The sequence below is a fragment of the Protopterus annectens genome, chromosome 4.part0 (genome assembly GCF_019279795.1).
Source record: "Protopterus annectens isolate FY-2018-M chromosome 4.part0, PAN1.0, whole genome shotgun sequence".
Taxonomy (NCBI): Eukaryota; Metazoa; Chordata; order Ceratodontiformes; family Protopteridae; genus Protopterus; species Protopterus annectens.
In genome coordinates this window covers 550964270-550987054 of record NC_056733.1, presented here as the reverse complement: position 1 = coordinate 550987054, position 22785 = coordinate 550964270, and the positions used below count along the sequence as shown (strand labels likewise).

The window sequence follows — 22785 nt, the reverse complement described above, 5'->3', positions numbered from 1 at the left end:
GCTGAACATGAAGACATGAACATGGACTGATCAATGAACTAAGGAATTCATTGAGGCAAAGTGCATTTTGCCATGATAGTCTTATCCAGTCTATTAGAATCAGACCCTTCCTGACATCAGAAATCCATGCATTCCAGAGTAAGCTAAAGCAGCATTTGTTTTCCAACACAGAATGCAAACATTTCAGAACAATGGCTATACAAATGTAATAATGGTGGATTTTCTGAATTGAAAAAGCATCTTGTACCTGTACTAATCTGACAAAAAAAAAATCTTAACTATTCTTAAATGTAAATATTCATATGCAATGTGTGTGAAATATGTCTGACTAGATAATGAAAAAGGAGTCTTATCTATGTGTAGTTTTAACTATCTTGTTATGGTGATCTTCAGATGCACAAAGGGTTGCCTACAAACATTGTTGTTTTACTACAATTGTATGTGTAACGTGTGTGCACTCTGATCCTTCAGTCTAGCATGAACTGCCAGTTACTCATTACTTGCTGTGCATTACTCTGTATAACTGCCTTTTGACAAGCAAGCTGTATTGTTTATACTGCACTGGTTCCAGTATAGATCATTGATGAATAAGTTCAGTGGACTAACATACCTAAAAGATAAACAAAAACAAATAATTAAATGTTACTTCATTCCAAGGGGACAATGTAATCAAAATGCAGCTCTCATGTCTCCAAACTGGATATTTACAAACTTGTGCCTTATGTTCATATTCTGTCCATTAAAATCATAAAGAGAAGGGGAGACAGGTCATAGCTCTGGCTGAGTTTTGTCTCTACCTTGAACACAACCTAATATATTTGGCTTAAGTGAAAAATGCAGATGCTGCTCTTACTCTGCAAAGTTAAGAATTAAAATAACTTGTAGCAACAGTCCTAAAGCCCCATACTGTTGTAGCACCATCAGTAAGGCATTGTGGTATAGACAGTTGTATGTCTTCTTTTCGTGCTCTAAAGGGCAGTGCTGATGCATACTGTTCCATGGCCAGGATGGGAATTGTCTTCTTTATTATAAATCCAGTGATGGATTTCTTTCCAGAATACCAATATAGAATTTTTTAGGTATACAGAAGATCATGATTCTTATACACTTGTGTATGTCCTCCTGCCTCTTTTTTAAAAATGGGGAGCACCACTGGAGCTTACAAATCTAAATGTACTGTCCTCACTTTCCACACAATATTAAAAAGGCATATTAACCATGACAGCCACTGCTCCAGTGGTGTAGAGGAATAAAGCCCTGACTTTGGCCCTGGTGAGCTGGGTTCAATAGTGTCTGGGGTGACTGATGGAGCATTAGGGAGGGATGGGTGTGCCCATCCCAGGGGAAGGGTGTTACATGGGCATCTCTTCATGGCAATCCCTGGAGGAAGCCAGGGACATTACCAGAGAAGGCTTCATCAGAGGGTGGAAGTGGTTCTGGTGAGCTGTTGCAGAAGTGGGGAGATATGTCACTAGCCCCCACTGCACTACCACAAAGAGGAAGGGGGAACAGGTAGGCCAAGAAAATACCCCTGGATTGAAGCACAGGCATGCTTATCCCCCATTGCCTTAGATCCATAACTGGCCCCAGCAATTACTGGAAGAAGTCTGGGAGGCATGAAGTGGCTGGTTGACCTGCCATGGATGGGACATGAGGGTTGGGAGGAAAAAACATGCCAGCCCAAGACTGTCTGGCACCACTACTGTTTCAAACAAAACCTCATCATTTCCACAGCCTTTCCACCAGAGAAATATTTACATACCAAGTGACTTTATGTAGAGAAATGAAAAAAAAATCTCACCAGCTACTTCTGGTTACAACGTCATGAAAAGAGAGCACTCCCACTGGATTTTGGTTCAAAAATTCCTAAGAATATTCAAACTTCAATAAGCTTTAAAATGGCAGAACAATATTTCACCCTTCCTATCAATCCCCATTGATGTCTCACAGTGCTTTATTCTCAGCCCTCTACTGTTTAACATATTTAGAAACAGAATCTATACCCAAACATAATACTAAAATGCAATATGCAGACAATGTCACTCTTATCCACTTTGTACCAAATCTTACCAAACAAAAAGCAATTACGCAAGTTTCTTTTTCATTTACTGGAACACACCTAAGCAAGTCTAATCTTCACTTAAAACCCTAAAATTTACTTTGGTAGCCATTACCGTTATAATTAATAAAGCATGTATTACCTTAATTTTGGCTTTGTTTTTTAATATGTATTTAAAGTAAACATGCACATACATTTTTATATTGTCAGATTTTCATTAATTTTTAAAATCTCTGTACCAATTATTTTCCTGTGTAGATGCACCTACGGTTTGAAATGGAGCTTCAACGGATGAAGCAAATTCATCTGAAAGAACTAGAAGATAAAGAAGAGGAATTAGAGGACATTCGCCAGTCCTGTCAAAGGAAGGTACCATCTCTGTACAGACAGATTTCACTCAATTACTGTCAAGTTAACTGTGCATTTTAAATTTATAGTCTAGACACTTAATAACCTAACTGCCTAAAATTGATTTACAGTGCATTGGTTCTAATCTGAAGTCTCAGTGTTGCACAGTAAAAGCATTAAAGTTTCAGGATTTTATTATCTGTAACATGAACTCGTGATTTACTGTAGACAGATATAATGTACTACTTTCCCAGCATTTCAAATACATGCTTAGCTTGGTTCTAATTTAGCAGTTTAAATGGCATCTCTGAAATTATAATCAGAAAAAAGGGCACTATCCAGGAATGCTAACTTGTTAATAAAATTAAAAAAAAGCAGACAAGCACACAAATAAATGAATAAGTAAACAAACAAAACAAGCAAATAAATAATCTATTTTGCTTAGTAGATAGAGACACATATGTTAAAATATTGTGGTGACAGGGCAGTTACAACTCATGGATGCTGGCAGCATATAGCTGATTCAGATTAAGGATATTAGAATGTAGAAATACTTCAACACACTATCATGTAAAGTGAAGAAAATCCATTATATTCCTGAAATATATTTCCACCCTGTTCAGGGATATGGACCATGCACGCATTACTAATGTTATGGTATTAATTCAGATGCTTTTTTGCTCAGCCATAAGAAGCATTTATTCTGGGTCTATATCAGAACATAGAAGTACTAAAACTTCGAATGTTCTGATATCGAACACTATTCAGCGAACGATTAAGAATAGCAAAGCTGCAGAACTGTGAATTCTTTCCTTGGGAAAGAATTCGGTTGGCCGTTTCTGTGGCTTCACTATTCTTAGCACTGTAGTGGAAAGTTACAGGTTGGGTTCAGGTAATTGTGAGATTGTTTGTATGTTAGGGTTAGGGGAGGGTTAAGTGAGTTAGGGTTAGAGCGCGGGTTAGGCGCATGTGCGATAGTGATAGACTTTAGGGTTAGGGGTGGTTTAAGTGAGTTATGGTTAAGGGACGCGGGTTAGGTGAGTGTGTCATAGTGACAGACCTTAGGGTTAGGGTTTGGGTTAAGGTAAGTGGGTAGATAGTAGTGTATGTATAGTTTACTGTTGTGTTAGATGTAGGAATTTAAGTGTATGTGTGTGGTTGCTGTTTGTTTGATGTGCTTGTGTTGTGTGTATGTGTTTCGGAGCAGCAAATTTTTTCCATGGGAAAAAATTTGCTGTTCTGAATGTTCGATACTTTCATGTTTAGATGTTTTGGGGCCAATGAAATAGCGCTCGCTATTTTGATCTTTCGATAACATGATATAAACGCTTTATTCTGACTTTGTTATAATGCACATCTCATGCTCCGCTTGAAGAATGCTAACAATTTAGTAATTTTTGTATATCTTTTCTTCTCTAAACATGTGTTTACACACTTTAATCAAACCCTGCATCATACCTGTGTGTGTGTGTGTGTGTGTGTGTGTGTGTGTGTGTGTGTGTGAAACCAAGAGATTCAGTAAAGATACTCTCCCTGCCTGTTAAACCATTGAGCATGAAGTTTAAGTATAACAAGTGTAGCCTTCTCTCTGTATATATACACACACACATATATATTTATATATATATATATATATATATATATATATATATATATATATATAGAGAGAGAGAGAGAGATACTTATATTTAGACATACACATATACATTTTGTTTAGAATCTTCATTATCATATTTTCTCCATTCAATTAAATTTATGTAATATACATAATTTTCTAAATTCAGCAAACACATTTATATTCAGGATTTTTGCATTATATGTCTCTGACAAAACAAATATTACTGAGTTAACAATAGCACACACACACACACACACACACACACACACACACACACGCACACGCACGCACACACACACACACACACACACACACACACACACACACACACACACACACACACACACACACACATACACACACAAATATATTTTACAATGACGAGTTCATTGCAGGTATGCAAATGTCAGTTCACCTTAAATATCTAACTAACAGTATTAGCTTTTACAGCAGTGTTGTTACTTCAGCCTATAGGGTATGGCCCATATGAAACAGACATACATGCCTTTGCTGAATCTTCTGTATCTGTATGTCAAAAAAGAAGTGCTGAAGGATTAATTTCTCCTGTGTTATGAAAATCACGTATGAACAAAACATTATGGCTGACAAACTAAACTGTATATCTCTGATTGCACAGCTTCTTATGGGATGCATATTTTGGTAAAAAGTTTTTTATTTATCCATTGTTGAGTAGGTTAGTCCCACTAGGCTAATAGCCTCTTTTCAGTGGAGACCTGAGATGGTATTTATAGTACTAGAAGAAATTTAGCAAGTACATTGGGGAAATTATTTTTGGTAGGTGCTGAGAGATCTTTTACATCCACGTAAGCTGTCACCAGATCAGACCTCAGTTTAACATTTAGCTGAAGGATGGCATACAAATATACAGCTCCCCTCACCTTACTCCAATGCAGTGACAGCAATCCATTTACCTAGTGTGGGAATAGAATCAACAGCCTTCTGCATTGAAGTTGAGCTTGCTACTTGTTGTGCCACTGACACTGCAACAAGACCACAAGCCATTTAATCAGATTTTATCTTTGATTCAGAAATGCTTATTATGATGCAACAGCCTTACCTTGGAAGATTTCTATATCACAATAAGCTTTTCGAATTCAAAGACCACTCTGCTGAGGTTTTCCCCTACAGGACCCTCAGCATGAAGAGTGGTCTTGCAAGGAATGCGGCATGGTAATACTTCAGTCCAGGGGAGTAGTTAGAGCTATTTAACTATGTGCAGTTCCCCAAAAAATGTTCCACAGACCCTGATCTGATCAGCTGCAGTATACAGTTTTACATTAACTGAAAAAAGTGACCACTACAAAAATATGGTGGTCTCCCATTCACTTCTATGGGAGTACTCACAATGTAGGTAAGGAGAGAGTCGCTGTGCAGCTTGGGGGGTGGGGTATTAATGTTTGTATGTGCATGTCTGTGTCTGTTCATATCTGTAGGAGCATGAATGAATGAATTTATGACGTGTGTGCGTGTGTGTGTGTGTGTGTGTGTGTGTGTGTGTGTGTGTGTATGTTCCTGTGTTTCTGTGTATAAGTGTAGGGAGGTTCCTTTGTTAAATGGATGCATCGGCCACTAGGGAGAACACTTGAACGATCAGGTGTAACAGCACTAGGGTTTGATTCACAGACATGGTAATGAGCCAGTAATGCAGTCCTTCCCATTGTAGCCATACCCATCTATGAATCACATGTTCTCACTGTTGCACTAACTGACCAATCAACTGCAGTTAGCTTGAGCAGTGAGCATTTTGTTGAATCCCAATGTTTTTCTTAGTGCTTTCTTACTAATCTATGAAACTTTTAACTCATTCCCTTAAATGCGTTTTTTGAAGTTTGCACTCTAACTTCAAGTGGTTACTTGTGAGCCTTTTTGACAAAATTAAGGGATAGCTTTACCATTCAAAAAAATGCTTATTTTTCTAGAACCAGGTCTGTTAACTACAATGTAGATTGCTATCTGTATAACACAAACTAGTATTTATAGTGGTAGCATTCATTAGATTCTAGGTCTCAAACTGGCTTGTATAAATCACAGTAATCATAGTCAATATTACATTTTATAAATTTTTTAAAAAGCTTACACCACCCCAGTAACCTTTAAGGCTGTATTTTTGTCCAGCCAGCTGTGAGTTTTCATATCAGGCTGCCGAGTTCTGTGTATTGCTTGGCCACTGAGATGTCTACAGAAATGTGAAAATTATGACAATGTTAGTAAACAATATATGAGCAGCATTTAATATAATTTTACCTACAGTAGACAGAAGTCATGTATGATTGCAGATATGTTGCTCATGTTGAGAAGCATGAATATGGATGTTCCAAGCTGGTCTAGAGACCTGTAACCAGATGACGTTTTGGTGTAGAAGGCACTGATGCAGCCATGGCCTGGTATCTGAATAAATGGGCATACACCATCCACAGTTTTCTATAAGAGTTCCATATTTTTCAGGGCAATAACAGAATGTGTGTACACAAGTTTAGTGTCAGGTTGATTCCCTGCACCATAAGTCTGAACTGTTGTTGTAAAACTTTAGATTTTCTGGTAAACCTGTGAGGATTACTGTCAGATGATAATGCTGCACCTTAGAGTGTCATTCTTCTTATTCATCAGAAAATGCATGTTGATGCAAATCCTGTTCATCTATTAACTTTTTAAGTTAATTAGACTAACATGTAAAAATGAGAAACATAAGAACACTCCATAAGATGCTTAGCCATATCTACCTTTAAGCAAGCAAACTTAAAAATGCTCGCTAACTTTTACATTAACATAATAGGGCTCATCGCCCAAATTGAGCAGGACTAACATGGTAACTCTGGTGCATATATGTATCTGCCCAACCAGTCATCAAGATTAACATTAAACATAGTGGAAGTAGTAATTTGTTCGGCCTGCGATTGTAACGTATTCCATAGACTAGAAATACATTGAGTTAGGAACCTATCTCTCCAATGAGTCTTGTTTATTTGTTGGTGTAGATTTAGGTCCTTAGTGTGGGTGTGAGTGTTTGTAGAACCACTGGTTTTATGATAGAATAGGAGGTCAAATAGAACTTGGCATTTAATGACTTGAAAAGTGAAACCCAGGTCACCTCAGTCTACCAAGTATAAGGAGAGTCATCTGTTGGGTTAGATATGAAGGATTTAAGGCCTTGGTCTACCAAGTATAAGGAGAGTCATCTATTAGGGTAGTGAAGGTTTTAAGGCCTCAGTCTACCAAGTATAAGGAAAGTCATCTATTGGGGTAGTGAAGGGTTTAAGACCTTACATTTCCATGGTTAGAAATCTCTGGGGCCTTTCCAGTTGAGTGATATACTTGGATGTGTACACCAAAGGGGGCATTGTATTCAATCATAGATCTGATAATGGAAGAGTTCAGTGGTGAGATGACTGCTTTAGATCTTAAAGATATTCTCTTGGAAATCACCTCAGCCAGATAGAAAGACATCCTGTGTTGGAAACATGATGATCAAATGAGAAAGTTATCACCATAAATCCACGTTTTTATGACCATATCTGTCTAAATAGAAGTAAGTTTGTAACATATCAAGTGGGAGCAACCATCCTGCCAAACGCTATTATGCTGCATTTTTTTTTCATTTAGCTTGAGAAGATTTTTGATATTCCATATATGTATGTATTCCAGACCTTGCTGGAGTTGGTTTGTATCAGTAGACGAGGGTGGTAACAGTGCCCAGTTTGCAGTTATCAGCAAATTTGGTCAACTATACTTCTGGGATATTGGCTTGGATGTCTGCAAAATAAATGCCAAACAAGAGACGACCCCAAATTCATCCCTGTGGCAACCCAGTAGTTACAACTTTACATTAAGAGAGGGGAATCAACAACTTTCACAGTCTGAGATTTGTTGGCTTGCCATTTGCAATTCAGATGATAATGCAGGAGTTTACATTAAGCTTGTCAAATTTTCCAATAACACTAGCATGAGGGATAGTGTCAAGAGACTTGGCCAGGTCAAGATAAGCAGTTTATACAAAATAACTGGTGTCCACATCACCTATAATCTTTTCAAAGAAGCCTGCTAGATTCAGGAGACATGAATTACCCTTCATAAAACCAAATTGATTGGTATCTAGGTCTGTTAAGTTGAGTGTGTGTAAATGAGTTCTGCTATGATACATTCCACGGCTATGCATATAAGGCTAGTAAGGCTTATGAGTGTATAATTACTTGGGTCTGTAGAGGGCCACCTGGTGTAGGGAAGTTACAGTTGGCTGTTCTCCAGGTATCAGGACCATAAGTTGTGGATGGGTCCATATTATATTTTCGAAAGTTTCAAACATCGAACACCATATGGCTGACACCATATGAGCGATGTTTGAAATTTCGAAAATATAATAAAAAAATAAAAATAAAAAAACTACACTTACCTAAATGCTGCAGGCAGGGGGGGCAAGACCCCCTGCACCCCCTATGTGGGGGGCTGCATCCCCTACACCCCCACTACTTAAATATTCCTAATCCGAGATCGCACTGCATTGAAGTAAAGGAAAAATATTCTCTACGGCGATTTCCATGTTATGCGCTTGGCGTTTTGATGTTTCAACCAATAAAGCTCGCTCAATACATGTTCGCCGTTTACAATTTTTGATCATGCGATAGGAACCCGTTGTAGATATAGGCTGAGTTTAAACACGTTAAGTAGAAGCTTACATAGTATATACCTGGTACTGATGAGAATACAGACTGGTATGTTGCCACTGAAGTGGTATTTTTAGCTTTGACAGGAATTCTAAGACTTGTTCCAATGTGATTACAGGGGAAACTAAATTCTCAGGGATTGGTGGGGGCAACAAATTGGGTAGGAGGAGTAAACTTATCACTAAATCTCTCTGCTAATATACTAGCTATATCCTTGGGGTCAAAATGGATGATATTATTATGGATGAGCTCAGTGCACTGTTGTTCTTTAATTTTCAGACATAACTGAAGAAAGATTTGTAGTTTCTTTTGGAATCTGTAGTAACCGTAAGTTCATACTCTGCTTTGCATTTTCTAATCATGTTTCTAAGTTCAGTGCTGGCTTGTTTCACTGTGGCCTTGGGGTAGGGAGGTGGGTTTTCTTGCAAATTTTCATTATTTTTCTTCTTTTGTTTTATAGTTAATGCAGGAGTTCCACCAGAGAGGTTTATTTCAGAATTTACAGTTATATTTACGATGGAGGGGTACTGAGTTTTCTATGCAATCCATAAGATGCTGGCAAACGTCAGAGGTGAATGCAACATCCTTCCTCTCATTTGGGTCCATTTGCAAGGGGTTGCTGTGAATTTTGCACAGGTCTTCCATGAGCTGAATAGGTTTCCTTGGAAGGTCCCTAAAGATAGTCTTGTTTGGTGATAAGGTGGTACTGCTACTCCTGACAGAGAAGATGAATGATTTGTTGTCAGATTTAATCACGGATAAGGAGATGCAAGGTGGAAAGTAGGTTGGTAAGGACCAAACCAAGGATATCAGAAAATCTAGTGGGTACTTTTACAATTTTCTCATGTGCATTGATATTAATGATGGCTAGGAAATACTAAGCATAACTATTTTTAGAAGTGTACGCATGATTATTAATGTATGGCTAACTGAATTCCCAAAGTAAGCAGCTATTTCATTTGATATTTAACATCTCAATGGTGTTAAGCTAATTTCTTTGATCTTAGGGCAACGTTAATTGGGATTTGTACCTAGCAAAGAAGTGATATTTGGATATTTAAGGGTCATTTGAAACTCCATGATGTCCAGGTTAGGATTGTGGGTAATTCTATGTGAAGAAATGGTGTTTCTAACAAATTGTCCTTGATTTTTGGCTTTGTCCATGAATTTTGATCAAAGAAGTTGAGAGTAATGCCCTACTCCCTTCCTTGCTTCAGAAGTGACTAGATTTGAAATGAACTTAATATAAACAGGACAGTTCAATGCATATGTGTATGAAATGTATTTAATTGCCATTGGTTATTATTGATGGAAAATGTGATTCATTTAGTTTTTTGGGGGATTCAAGAGTATTTGGGATTATTCCAGTCAGGTCTCAGTAGAGGAGAAGGAGTTTTGGATGATTGTTTGGAGGCCAGATAGGACTGTAGTTGAGCAAACAAGAGTTGGTTCACCAGCATATATTGTATGATTGTTGCCTGTTTGGCTGCATTTACATGGCATTTATGAATATATGAAATAGCAGGAGTCCTAGTACTGACACTTGTGGTACTCCTGTTTGTACTGGATGCTGAGTGGAGCAGCATTACTGCCATTTAACAGGTTGTGCATGGCTGTTGAGGAAACTAGAAAAGCATTCAATGGCAGTGTGGTTTAATCTCCATTATGAGAACTTGTTGAGAAAAAAGATGGTAACATTTACTATCATATGCTTTTGAGAGGTCCAAATCTAGCATGGAGGGGTTGTCTATATTTATATGTTTAGAAAGTGTAGTAAGGAAGTTTCAGTGTTATGTAGGGGCCAGAAGCCATGTTGTAAGGGGGAATTATGTGTTTTCTACCAAAAAGTTTAGAGTATTATGATAGATACATCATTCTAGTACTTAAGAGAATGGCTTGAATACTGCAATAGGTCAGTAATTTGAAATTTCGGTGAGGCTACCTTTTTTATGTATTAGTGTACTGTAAGATGTTTTCCATATTTTTGGAACATTAGATACTTGTAATGATCAGTTGGTTAATATACAGACTGAGTAACTCATTCCATCTGCTCCTAATTTAAGTTATTCTACAGGGATCTTGACTTCTACTAGTGTCGTGGGTTTCTTCAAATATTTCTTTATTATTGTAACTGGGACTGTTTATATGTGAGCTATATGAACTATAGTTTGAGGAGACAGGTGATATACCTTCATTCATTTGGCAGAAATGAGACAGTAGCTATAAAGTGTTCATTGAACCTGCAAATTATGGTGGCATTAGGTTCACTGTGAAAAGGGTTGGGGTGGGCTTGGTACTTAGCTTTAGAGGATTGTTTATAATAACATGTTCTACTGAGTGATTCACAGAATCACTTGGCTGGATAAATGTTTACTTTTGGAGGAAAAAGTGTACACCATCAGATGATAGCAGTCCCCCACTCACTTCTATGGAAGCAGCTAGAGTGCAAGTAAATTTAGTGAAGAATCGGGGTGGGGTGGTCACACTGTGGGGATTAGGTATGGAATCAACAGCCTGGATATGCAGAGCTTGGATGTTGATGTGTGTGTATATGTGTGCGTGTGTGTGTGTGTGTGTGTGTGTGTGTGTGTGTGTGTGTGTGTGTGTGTGTGTGTGTGTGTGTTCACATGCGCGCAATGGGGAGCCTTTCCCAGTATGATGTATAGAGTGCATTATAGCCATCAGGTTTGATAATGTTAATGCAATGTCAGTGTTAACAAGAGTGCAATTCAGAGACAGGTTAATGATCTAATGATGTGGACATTCTCACTGCAGCTATAGCCATAACACCTGAGCACTGTGATATATTTTATGTAATTTATGTTTTGTATTAGTGTGGCTGACTAATGCTATAAATATCTATATTTTAATTTTATTCTTGTATATGTACAAGTGTTTCTTTTTTGCTATAAAGCTCATTAGATGGGGTATAATTAAACAATATACCTGTGTAATTATTAATTTACACATGGTTAAAGTTAGTGTTTAATCACAAGGGTAAAGTACAACTAAATACATTTTCAGTGGCAGATTGATCAGTTTCTACATCCAGGGGACAAAGTGGAAGGACCCTTAATGATACCTGTAATCAAGAAAAACTTGATTAACTGGTTAAAAAAAAATGCTGAACCTACGGCTTGGACAGTTCATGATGGGGCAGTTATTTTCACAGGCCAACAGTGATAATGCTACAATGTTTTTTTAGGTACAGCCACGAGGATATAAGTGACAAAGATAATATTGTTAGACAACCAAAAGATGGAGTATATGCATCTGGCAGTAGAAATGCAGATAGACTAAGAAAATGGGAAGAAGTGGAGGGGCAAACAGCCCATGGATAAGCTTCAAAGGGATATTTCCAACAGGTATGCACAGTTTTTGAAGCAAAAGTTGGAAGCATACCTCTTAACCTCTTAATGCAAGAAATCTGAACAAACCCTGACAAAATGGGGTAGAAATGCCCAAAAATAAGGACATATTTTAAATATTACTCTTATAAACTTAGAACATTGCTAGAGTAACAGGGTTTGTTTTAACTTACATTTTCTGAAGGATTTGAAGTCTGAAACTCAAATGTATTTCATTACTTAGTATCTTCAATCCTCTGATCATCCCAGTGATTTGCCAGACAACCACAAATTTTATGAGGAACAGCCCAAAAATATGAGCCAATAATCTAGACATTCTGTAAAAATTTGTGCAGTTGAGAGGTATGGCTGGAAGGCAACAACCAGGAGGAGAACAAAATAGCTAATCAGGATTGTCAAGGCACTGCTTAAGAATAAGAAGAACCCGTTCAAATGTTTGGAAGAAATAGGATGGGAGGGGGAAAAAACATGACTGATAGCAAGTCTATATTGGGTTTTACTGAACTAGTGAGGAAGACTATGACTGAAATGGAGATAAGGGTAGCACAGAGGATCTGGTGGTGAGGGAAAGCAATTCAGGTACATTTTAGAGAGGAAGAAAATTGACTCTGATGTAGTACAGTGAACTAGGATGAAAAGGAGGCCAAGGATGACAATGGCATTGCTGGAACACAGAACAAGATCCTTGTCTCAGTATTCCCAAAAAAAGAAAAAAATAAGTCCAATGCTGGGACAGAAAGATGAACAAGCTGATGGATGGATGGATGGATGGATGGATGGATGGATGGATGGATGGATGGATGGGAAATAGGGAAGGGGAAGGAATAAGGGACTTTATAAGTCTCTGAAGTACTAAGTGTTTTGGTAAATGACATCATACAAGACCCAGAGGAACAGCATACTTTATTAGCTTCAAGCATACAGTGGCTGTTAGCAACCATTAATATGCCAATAAGACAGTTATGACCAGTATTGATGAAATGTGAGGCTACAATAATAATCACCTATTTAAAAAATTCAAAATCACAATTCTTGTCTGTCCTGCTACTTCAGCAAGTAAGAAAGGCCAGTCATGAAACATTAGTAAAATTATAAGGTTTTTTCAAGTATATCTTGAATGGCCTGCAAGCAACCTAAGCTGCATTACTCAAGTATATAGTCTGCTTAAAAGAATGGCTAGGACATTTCATTCTGCACTTGCTCAGCCATTTACATCCCTGTGTGATCTCATCAGCCCATTTCATGACTGCCATGTTTACTTCTGCCTGGCCCTGTTCCTTTGATCCCCTATCTGTTTTGCCCAAGCCTGATCCACAGCCTGTCTTTCCACGATGTACCACTATTCATACTCCTTCCTCTGCATTTTTTACTTACTCATTTGAACGGGCACCGTGAAAAATTTATCCCTCCCCAACAATGCAAAAATCATTGTTTAAAGCTAACAATTCTGAGCTTTAATTTATAAATCTAGCTGAAAAGTATTGCATCTCACTGAACGACAAATGATGCATAGTATTTTTCTATGCAAGTCTCTGCCCATTTCTATTTTGGTCTCTGTGCATATAGTCAACACTGTGGCATTATACTTAATTAAAGCCATTTTTGTTACTTCAATGAAAGCTGAACGTCCACCGTAAAAGTCCTGTAAATCCCAACTTAATGACTTGTCCTTTGCAATGCTATCAGGCCAGTAAGACCCAGTTACCCTGTTCCAACCATTTTCTCTCTCTCTAATTGGTTTCTAAACAACATAACATTTATATTCTCAGAATTAGTCCTCCCCTGTTTGTAGTGTTTCCTAAATATGTCTCACTTCTTAGTGAAAAAGCCACTGTCATTAACAGCTCACTAAAATAAAATGACTTATTGTAATATCTTCTGCATCTGATCTGCATGTCTTTCCTGCATCCACATAGCTTTTAGTTGGATGTGCATTTTCTTTTTGCATCCCAAAGATACTTTGTTGGTGAAATGGTGATTCTTCAAGCTGTTGCATGTTTTGTGTGTGTGTGTGTGTGTGTGTGTGTGTGTGTGTGTGTGTGTGTGTGTGTGTGTGTGTGTGTGCGTGCATGTGTGTGTGCATGTGTGCGTGTGTGCACGTGTGTGCGTGTGTGTATGCATGAGTGTGTGCGTGTGTGTATGTGGGTGTGTGTGTGTCTGTGCATGTGTGTGTGTGCGTGTGTGTGTGTGTGTGTGCGTGCATGCATGCGTGTGTGTGTGTGCGTGTGTGTGTGTGTCCGCGTGCATGCATGCATGTGTGTGTGTGTGCGTGCGCGTGTGTGTGCATGCGTGTGTGTGTGTGTGTGTGCGTGTGTTTGTGTTTGTGTGCGTGTGTGTGTGTGTGCGTGTGTGTGTGTGTGTGCGTGCATGCGTGTGTGTGTTGCATGTTGTGCGTGTGTGTGTGTGCATGCCTGCGTGTGTGTGTACGAGTGTGTGTGTGTGTGCTTGTGTGCGTGTTAGTCTGTGTGTGTGCGTGTGTGCATGTATGCGTGTGTGTGTGTGTGTGTGTGTGTGTGTGTGTGTGTGTTTGCAATTCAGTCCTTTACTTGGCCGGCACCCTGTCCATAATTGCTTTCTCTGCCTTGCATGTACTGAGAGCAAGGATAGAATCTAGCTCCTCCTTTACCCTGAACAGTACTAAGCAGGTAACTAGAGACTAAGTGAATGATGATGGCCTTGTGTCTGTTAAGTGACATCAGGTCAGTTCTCAAAATGACCACACAACCACCCTACGCTACCTACACTGCAGAAAAAGGATAAATCCTTGACTCTGGCCCAGATGATCTAGATTTATTAGGCATCTGTTGGAGCTGGTGCAGGAAGGAGTCCCCATACATCATCTGACATTTTGTTACATAATATACATTTATAGTCAACTTCAATGTGTTTTACTTTAATAAAATTTTTAATAAGTTACCTCAGTGTTCAGTATCTTGAAACTTGCACATTGCTACATTTATACACATGCCCTACTCATTATTTTGTCGGTTGTGGGATTTTATACATTATTTTTTAACATTGCTTCTATTTTGCTGCTGTAACAGTCGCTAAAAGAGCATTTTTAAGGGTACATACAGACTTAAATAAATAATCAATTAATAAAACATCTAAGATGGGCACCTAGATTCCAGAATCATGTACAAATTGCTTACTTTTAATTATTTCTTAATTAGCTTCAGCTTATCCTGAAAATAATAAAAGTCTCAGATTTTGGGCAGTGAGAAACGCCGGTACTTTGGAAGAATAGCTAAATCATGTATTTCTAGTTTTCTCTCACTCTGTTCATTAAGGAAAAAAAATGACTTCAAATGTCATGCACATCTTCAGAAGTCAGTTATATAAATCTCTTAAACTTCTCTGTCTGAAAATAGAAAAATCAGTATTTCATTTGATTGCTACTGTGTTATTAAATGTCAGCAGCATCGAGAAATTATTTAACCAGTGTTTCATCAAATGCCTCACTGACTGTACTGTGGCAATGCTAAGTTGCAAGTATATGCATTTCTAATTAAATCATCTCCTCATATGCCAAATATGTAATTTCTTTCTGTTTACATAAATTATACAAGATGGAGTATCACAGTAAGTATATTACTAAAGGTTTAAATAAATTAACATCAAAAATGCATCTGCTATGACAATATTTACCTACTCTCCTGTTCCATGTTCACAGTAATTGCCCCAGTACTTTTATGCACAGTATGACTCATATGGATAGGGATATTTTGAAAGGGGTGTGACTGATCCTCTTAGAAAAAAATAATTCATGAGCACTTCAGAGGCATGCAGTGTGGCAATACAGGATGTGAGGATGCATGTCCTCTCTCATTTTTCTCCATCAGGTTTCCTGCCATGCACTGCTCAAGAGCAAGTGTCCCTGGACCTGACAACCAGTCACAGATATAAGTCATCCACAAAGTGGGATTCCAACAATCCTTTCCTGGAAAAAGAAAAGCAGGCATCATCTATTCAATCCTGTCTCCTTCTGTGGACACTTTTCTCAGCCAAGCTGCTAAACAAACTAATGTTGTTAGCAGTGCAGATAGGCGCTGCCTTTCTGTCTTAGTACTGATCAAACTAAAAACAAAAATGTGACTGAAAAACTATAAATGTGAAGTGGCATTTGCAAACAGAAGAAATAAAAAAGAACAAATAAAATAATTTCATGGTGGTCAGGAACAGATACAGTCTTAGAAAAAATAAAAGTAAAATATAATCAATAACTTGCTTTCTAAATTCAGATCTAGATAAGAAATGTGAGACACAGACACCAACAATCAGGGTCATCACAAACACGCCTAATGTAAACTCATTGGATTTGTTTTATATGAATGAATATACAGGATTATGAGTAGGTCTCTGGCTATAACAAACTTATTGTGGTTCCAAACAAGGATCTCTTGAAATTTTATCTGTATACCAGAGAGAAAAATGGAGCTTGCAAGGTAAATATTGGCATCTCTTTCAAAAATACACTTAAGTCGTTATGATTAGGGAGACCTGATCATAGTTTTTTGCAGTGATTGGAACTTTATCTACTCTATGCTCTAGCAGTAACAGAAAAATGTTTTAAGAACATGACTTTGAAAGATGTATTGAAGGCAGAAAGTGAAATATCCATCTAGTGAAAAAATAGATCTCTTCCTTACTTCATGTTGTCATTTTATTCTTTGAAAGTAAAGTATATAACAACTTTTAAGCTATAAAAATGCTAAAGACATTGTTGTATGGAGGCCACTGTAATGCTTTAGAAAATGATTAGAACTTAACAGTCCAGAAACATGCTTAGCAATGAGGATTATGATTGGGTCTCTGATCATAACAAACTTATTATGTGCTTGACACATGGATAACAATAAATTCAACTTAATAGTTTAAAGTAAACCTTGGCATCCATATCAAGGGTACATCATTAGGGTTATGATCCATAACACCCAATCATAATTGTTTGAAATGCTTTATTTGCACCGAGTACTAACTATTACAGGAGTGCAGTTGTTTTGGTGGCATTCAATGTCTTTGAAAGTTGATAAAATAGTTTATGCTGCCAAGAAGATAGTAGGCAGAAACAAAGTGCTTCTGTGAATAATGTCGGGCTTTAAAAGTTTTTAGCCATTTCATTATGCAACATTTTTTGTTTCTTTGTTAGTTAGTACTATCTGCTCTTGGAATCTAGCATGAGATATGATCTTAATACCACTTATGTGTTTTTAACACATTTTTAAGGTAGGTATTATGGGAAGAACTTCATAAAGTAAAGTTTATGTATTTATTATTTATTTATTCGTTCATTCATGCATTTATTTATTATAGTTTTTAAAGCTTAATCATGGTATTCTATGCACTGTAAAACTTTTAAGCAACCTTCCTGTATCAAAAACATTCTTAATAAAAGTATTTTTTTTTTTTTTTTAATTGGAGCATAATTGTGATGTTCCACATACTGAAATATTTGTGATATTTGTGAATGCAAGAAGTAAAGCAATACTTTACCGATTGTGAGTAAATGGCACTATTGCAAATGTCAGAGTAAAGCAGATAGGTAACAAAAACGTGTTTCCATGGCAGAGTCTAAAAAGCTACACATACCTCAGGAAAAAAGGTGCCCTCCACAAATTAGAATACAGCAGTACATTTATGTAAAATATGTGACTTACAGAAACAAATACTGAGATGGAGCTTCTGTTTGGCATCTACTTTTCTGAAGCAAAAAAAAAAAAATAACAAAGGGCTCTGGCTGACTAAGTTTGCAAATTACTGCAACCTAGGAGCAGTCAGTGAATCCCCAAACGACTTAGCCATCTTGCAGGAAGGTTTGTCCCAAATAAATATTTGGTGCCAACATCATGGACTGAAACTAAATGATGAGAAATATCTTTTAGGATGTCATTTACACCAAGAACTGCCATATTGACAATATGCCCCTAAGAGCTGACCCAGTTGTTCCTGATTTGGGAACTTATGTGGAGAACAACCTAACTTTTGTCCAACATACTCCCATTGTTGCAAGAATGTCCTTCTATGTTGCACAGCTTATAAACAAAGGGATTGTGTCTAGCTCTAGGGATGTCATTGTCTCCCTTTACTGAGCCCTCATTAGGCCAGTCACTGAATAAGATGTCATCTATGGCATGTATCTGTCCAGAGAGATGCAGCAAGTATAATGCTGACAGAGATGCTGAATCAAAGTCCTGCTATTATACTCGGTATCCTACAGACTGCTAAGGGGCGATCTGTGTCTTGCATGCAATACATCCTCTGACTCACTACTGGTGAATTTACTACACATTAACAAGTCAAATGGCAACAGAAATACTCACTCTAGGAAGCTAAACCTCTTCTGCAACATCAAAAGAATAGTTTGAGGAACAGGTATACCTCACAAGGATACAACTGCTCTGAACAGACCCCATCCACTTAAAACAAAGTTCATCCCTGTCCACATTCAAGTGCAGCTTGGATCTATTGATTCGAACAGAAAGTATATCCCAAGACTGACCACTGTACTACTAACAGAAGTCATTCTTTAATGCATTATCCGATACACAGTTCCCCTCAAATTATCTATGTTATGATTCCAGTTATACTCATGAGGGGTAATATATAATTATTGACCATGGGATGCATAAGGCTAATCTATAACCAAATGGGTAGGTTACTTTGAGCACAAAAAGGGAAACTGGCTAAGCTTAGAATGGCTTGCAAGGGCAGCTAGCCTTGTACATTCCTATGCACCTATAGATTTGTTTATTTATTTTTTCTGTTTGTTTTCCAGGGTAGAGTAGTGATCTCCATAGACCTTTTTCACAATCATCCCAGGAGCGGTGTCTGGTTAAGTGACTTGTTGAGAGTCACACAGTTAGAGAATAGAGGCTGGGGGAATCAAACATTGCACCTCCACACCAAAGGAAACAGCTCACCAACAGCTCCTTAATCCTGTAGGATGACTTAAGTGAGTTAGGGAGATAATTATATTTCATGTTTTCCATCCCTTTCATGTCAAGTAGTCTAGGACAAAGACTAACCTACAAAAGTTGTAGTAAACAAATAAAAAGTATATTAGTGTGTATCAGATAAAAAAGTTATTCTCAAACATTTTATATAACAAGCTTAATACAGTAAAAGTGTTATTCCTTATGTGGGGTAAAAAGGTAGAAAATTAGAATCTTTATATCCATTTCAAAATATTTTATATGAAACTTTGGACCAAATATTTCATTACAAAATCTGCTTTAATAATAAAACAGTTTATTTCACAGATGTTTCCAATTTTCACAATATAAAAAAATATACTTTAATTTACTGTGAAAATTAATTCTACAATAGCTAAAATACAATGGAGGAGTACCTCTCAAAATGTCCAGCATATTTCTGAGTAGACATTTTGATGTTCAACATGGCTATACCAGAATATTACATCCAAAAAAAATCACACATTAGAAAAAAATTATCGCATTTCTTAATAGGAGGACAAAACATTTCAAACCACATGAAGGGAGTTTTTTTTTTTTTTTTTTACATTCCTGTTAATGTGCATAAGCAGCAAACCATAAAATCACTGATCTTCATTCTAAACTGTAAATCGGATTTTATTTTTTTCTGGGAATTCAACACTGCTATTATGCAAAATGCCATAATGGGAGGGGTATTATAAAGATACATAACAGTAATATTAGAAAAAAAAATACATAAATAAAAGCGCACAAAAGCCAAGGTATAACATTAGAAAAAAAACTATAATGGGTTTATGCTAGACTGAGAACTTTAATTAGAAATTTTAGAGACATAGGAGATATTACATCATTAATTCACTGGTAAATATGTATCGAAGAAGAAGCAATACAGATTAAGGAATGGAAGAAGCTGTAGAATGCAGACTTGTGATAAAAACACAATTATAAGCTCAGTCCCAAAATAATATGGTGGGATATAGTTGCCACAAGATGTGAGTTTTAAAAATGTCACTGTATATCAGGTAGAGCTCCTTAAATGACAATGCGGTAAAACTGCAACAAAGCGGAGATGGAGGACAAAAGCAAAACATAGATATCAATGAGATGTCTCCAACCTCCTCAGCGTTGTCAAGCTAATATTTGTAAACATAAAAATAAGTAGATACAAGGTTTGTCTAAGAAATGCAGTATTTTTGATCAGATACAGTAAAGACAAATTTATTGTGCTTCATAAAGAAACTTATCATGCATTAGGGGAAAACAATCAACTGATTAAGGTTTTATTTAGTAGTAGGGATCTCCAAAGGAATGAAATTCTGTCACATAAATGACATCCAGCTTTAGTTTTATTCATTCCTAGATGCAAGTGACTATGTGCTGTCTTCATCAACATGTTTCTAAAAAGGTTGCTCACTAATTGTTGACTTACTAGTTGTTATCTGGCCTTCCTGTGAATAATAACATATTTTGTAACTCAAAATTATTGGATGGAAAGTGATACCATTTTGTTCAGCTTCTTTCCCTACAACTCTAGTTATATTTTCCCTTACATTGCTCCAAGTTTTCATTTTCCCACTGACCCTCATTAAAGTTTATCTAACCTAACTGAAGATGGGTCAGCCTGGGTGTTTCCTTATGATCAGCACACTGTGAGGTAAAAGGCACTATATTCTCCTAACAGTATTGGTCATGGGAACTCAGTGTCTAAAGCTTTACCTAAAAAAGGCAGTTCATACCAATACTCTTTAAAATCAATTACTATATCTGCCATATTCATTTTTGTGTATATATTCTTTTCCTTTTTAAACATGATTCAGTATGATTCACCTTTCTTGTAATGAAGGACACTATAGATGATCTTGGTTAAGGCCAGGGGTAAGGTCCCAGGATCTTATGCAGTACTGTTGTAAATTTAAATTTTGCTGCATGAAAGTACTTTCAGAACTGTTTGGGATAGTGGACAGAGCACTGTGTTCAACTTATGTGCCTTGATAAAAAACAGCAGCTAACTGTGAAATTCTTAAAACAGAGTTGGCAGCTACTTATGAATCAACTCTGGCTCTTAATCACGATTCTAATTTGGTAATGTAGTATTACCATTAAGGGATTCTGTGTTCTTCATCTGTCTGACATAAGATGAATCACTTTGGTTTTGAAAAAGAAAGATATAGACACAGAATGATATAACAGAATCTCTTTTGCTGATGTAGAATGCAAATTTCCAGGGCTAATTGCTCCTTTTGATGATGTTAGATACACAAAAGTCATCTGACTGAGGGACTGATTGTCTTTGTTATCATAGGGAGATTTGTTTAAGTACTGGTCCAGATTTTCTAATGGTGTATGTGGTACAGTAACTGAGAAATTGGTTGTATTCTGTATGTGAGTTAAATGTGAGCTTTTCAAGGTAACTTCGCTATCTCATTTTTGTATGATTTCTATTTGAGGCCACTACTGCAGTATCTCCATGATCCTGCATTGGAAAGATCATACTGTTGTAGAAAGAACTGAAAATTGTCAGTCTATACAGATGACTCTGTGGATTTTGTAGACTTAGACAAGGGCATGACCAGTCTGTTTCACTTCACCAGTATTATACACTTTTGATGATAACAGATAAATTTGACAAAATAGTTAATGTTTTTGGATTACTTCAAGATGATTGGCTTTCATCTGATGCTCATACAATCCACAGTGCATATACATTTGCTTACTAGATAGTCTGTGAGATTAATAGCTGTACCAAAGTAACAACTGTCTTTATACAGTCATTATCACAAGAATTAAAAAAAATTGTGTATCTAGTTCTGTTAGCTATTCATCAAACATCTGTTGATACTGGAAAATGCACAGATTCCTCACAAAGAGAATCAGTGTCCTCCAAGTTTTGTCTTAAAGTAAAAGACTATAACTACTTCTCTTCTCAGTATTGTATTCTGAGAGGAGTGCTAGACCTGAGATGCAGATTGTTACAGAATCATTTTCTGTCTGAATACCCTCTGAATAATCTTGACACTTGCCAACATTCCAACTCAATATGAATTAATATCAAATATACCAGAAAATGTGGCAACTTCATATCTCAGTAGTCTTGCATGTCCATAGAAGAAACTCCCTCGCAAAATTTAAATGCAACACATCAAACCATACCTTCAATAACAAATTACATGAAAACATGGACAACTACATGTTCCAAAGATGGGATCTATGAAATCAAGCTCCTTGACTGCCAGAAGGTCTACATTTTTTTCACCAAACCTTTTCACCAAGAATCTGTGAATAAGCAGCCATTGCTGGGCACAGAGTAAACCAAACTAATAATTTTGCTCTTTGTCATGATTGTCTTGAAGTAAATTTACTCCTATGAGTGGCATTCATAGTCTATATAAGTATGCTTTCACTGAAGTCATAAGGAAAAGAGTTTCAAGTTTACAAATAAAAGATTTTATATTAAAAACAGTTATAACACCACATTGTACAAAATCTATGGTGACTAGAGAAAGGCCATACGTTATTATTAAAACTATAAAGGCATACATTTTTGAAAGTTAAATATCAAAAAGATGGTATCATATACAAAATTACACTACTGCTGTACATATCGTGGCACTAGGTGACAAGAGTGCAACAAGGGAATAAGTTGCCATGTTATCAGACCTCTCAACTTGGAAACTTCAAAAATTTGGACAAGGCTCATGAAAAATAGGTACAAATCTGCATGCTGATTAACATAAAATTTGCATGCGTAATTATGTGACCC

General features: G+C 36.9%; 1 protein-coding gene across 3 annotated transcripts in view; it reads left to right on the top strand.

Annotated features, from left to right (window-relative positions):
- MYO18B (myosin XVIIIB) overlaps window positions 1-22785 on the top strand; it is a 2352406-nt gene that overhangs the window by 1409186 nt on the left and 920435 nt on the right. For all 3 annotated transcript variants that reach the window (XM_044068483.1, XM_044068482.1, XM_044068484.1), the window contains one exon: window positions 2318-2428. In XM_044068483.1, the coding sequence (XP_043924418.1) occupies window positions 2318-2428 (111 nt within the window). The remainder of the gene's footprint in view (window positions 1-2317; window positions 2429-22785) is intronic.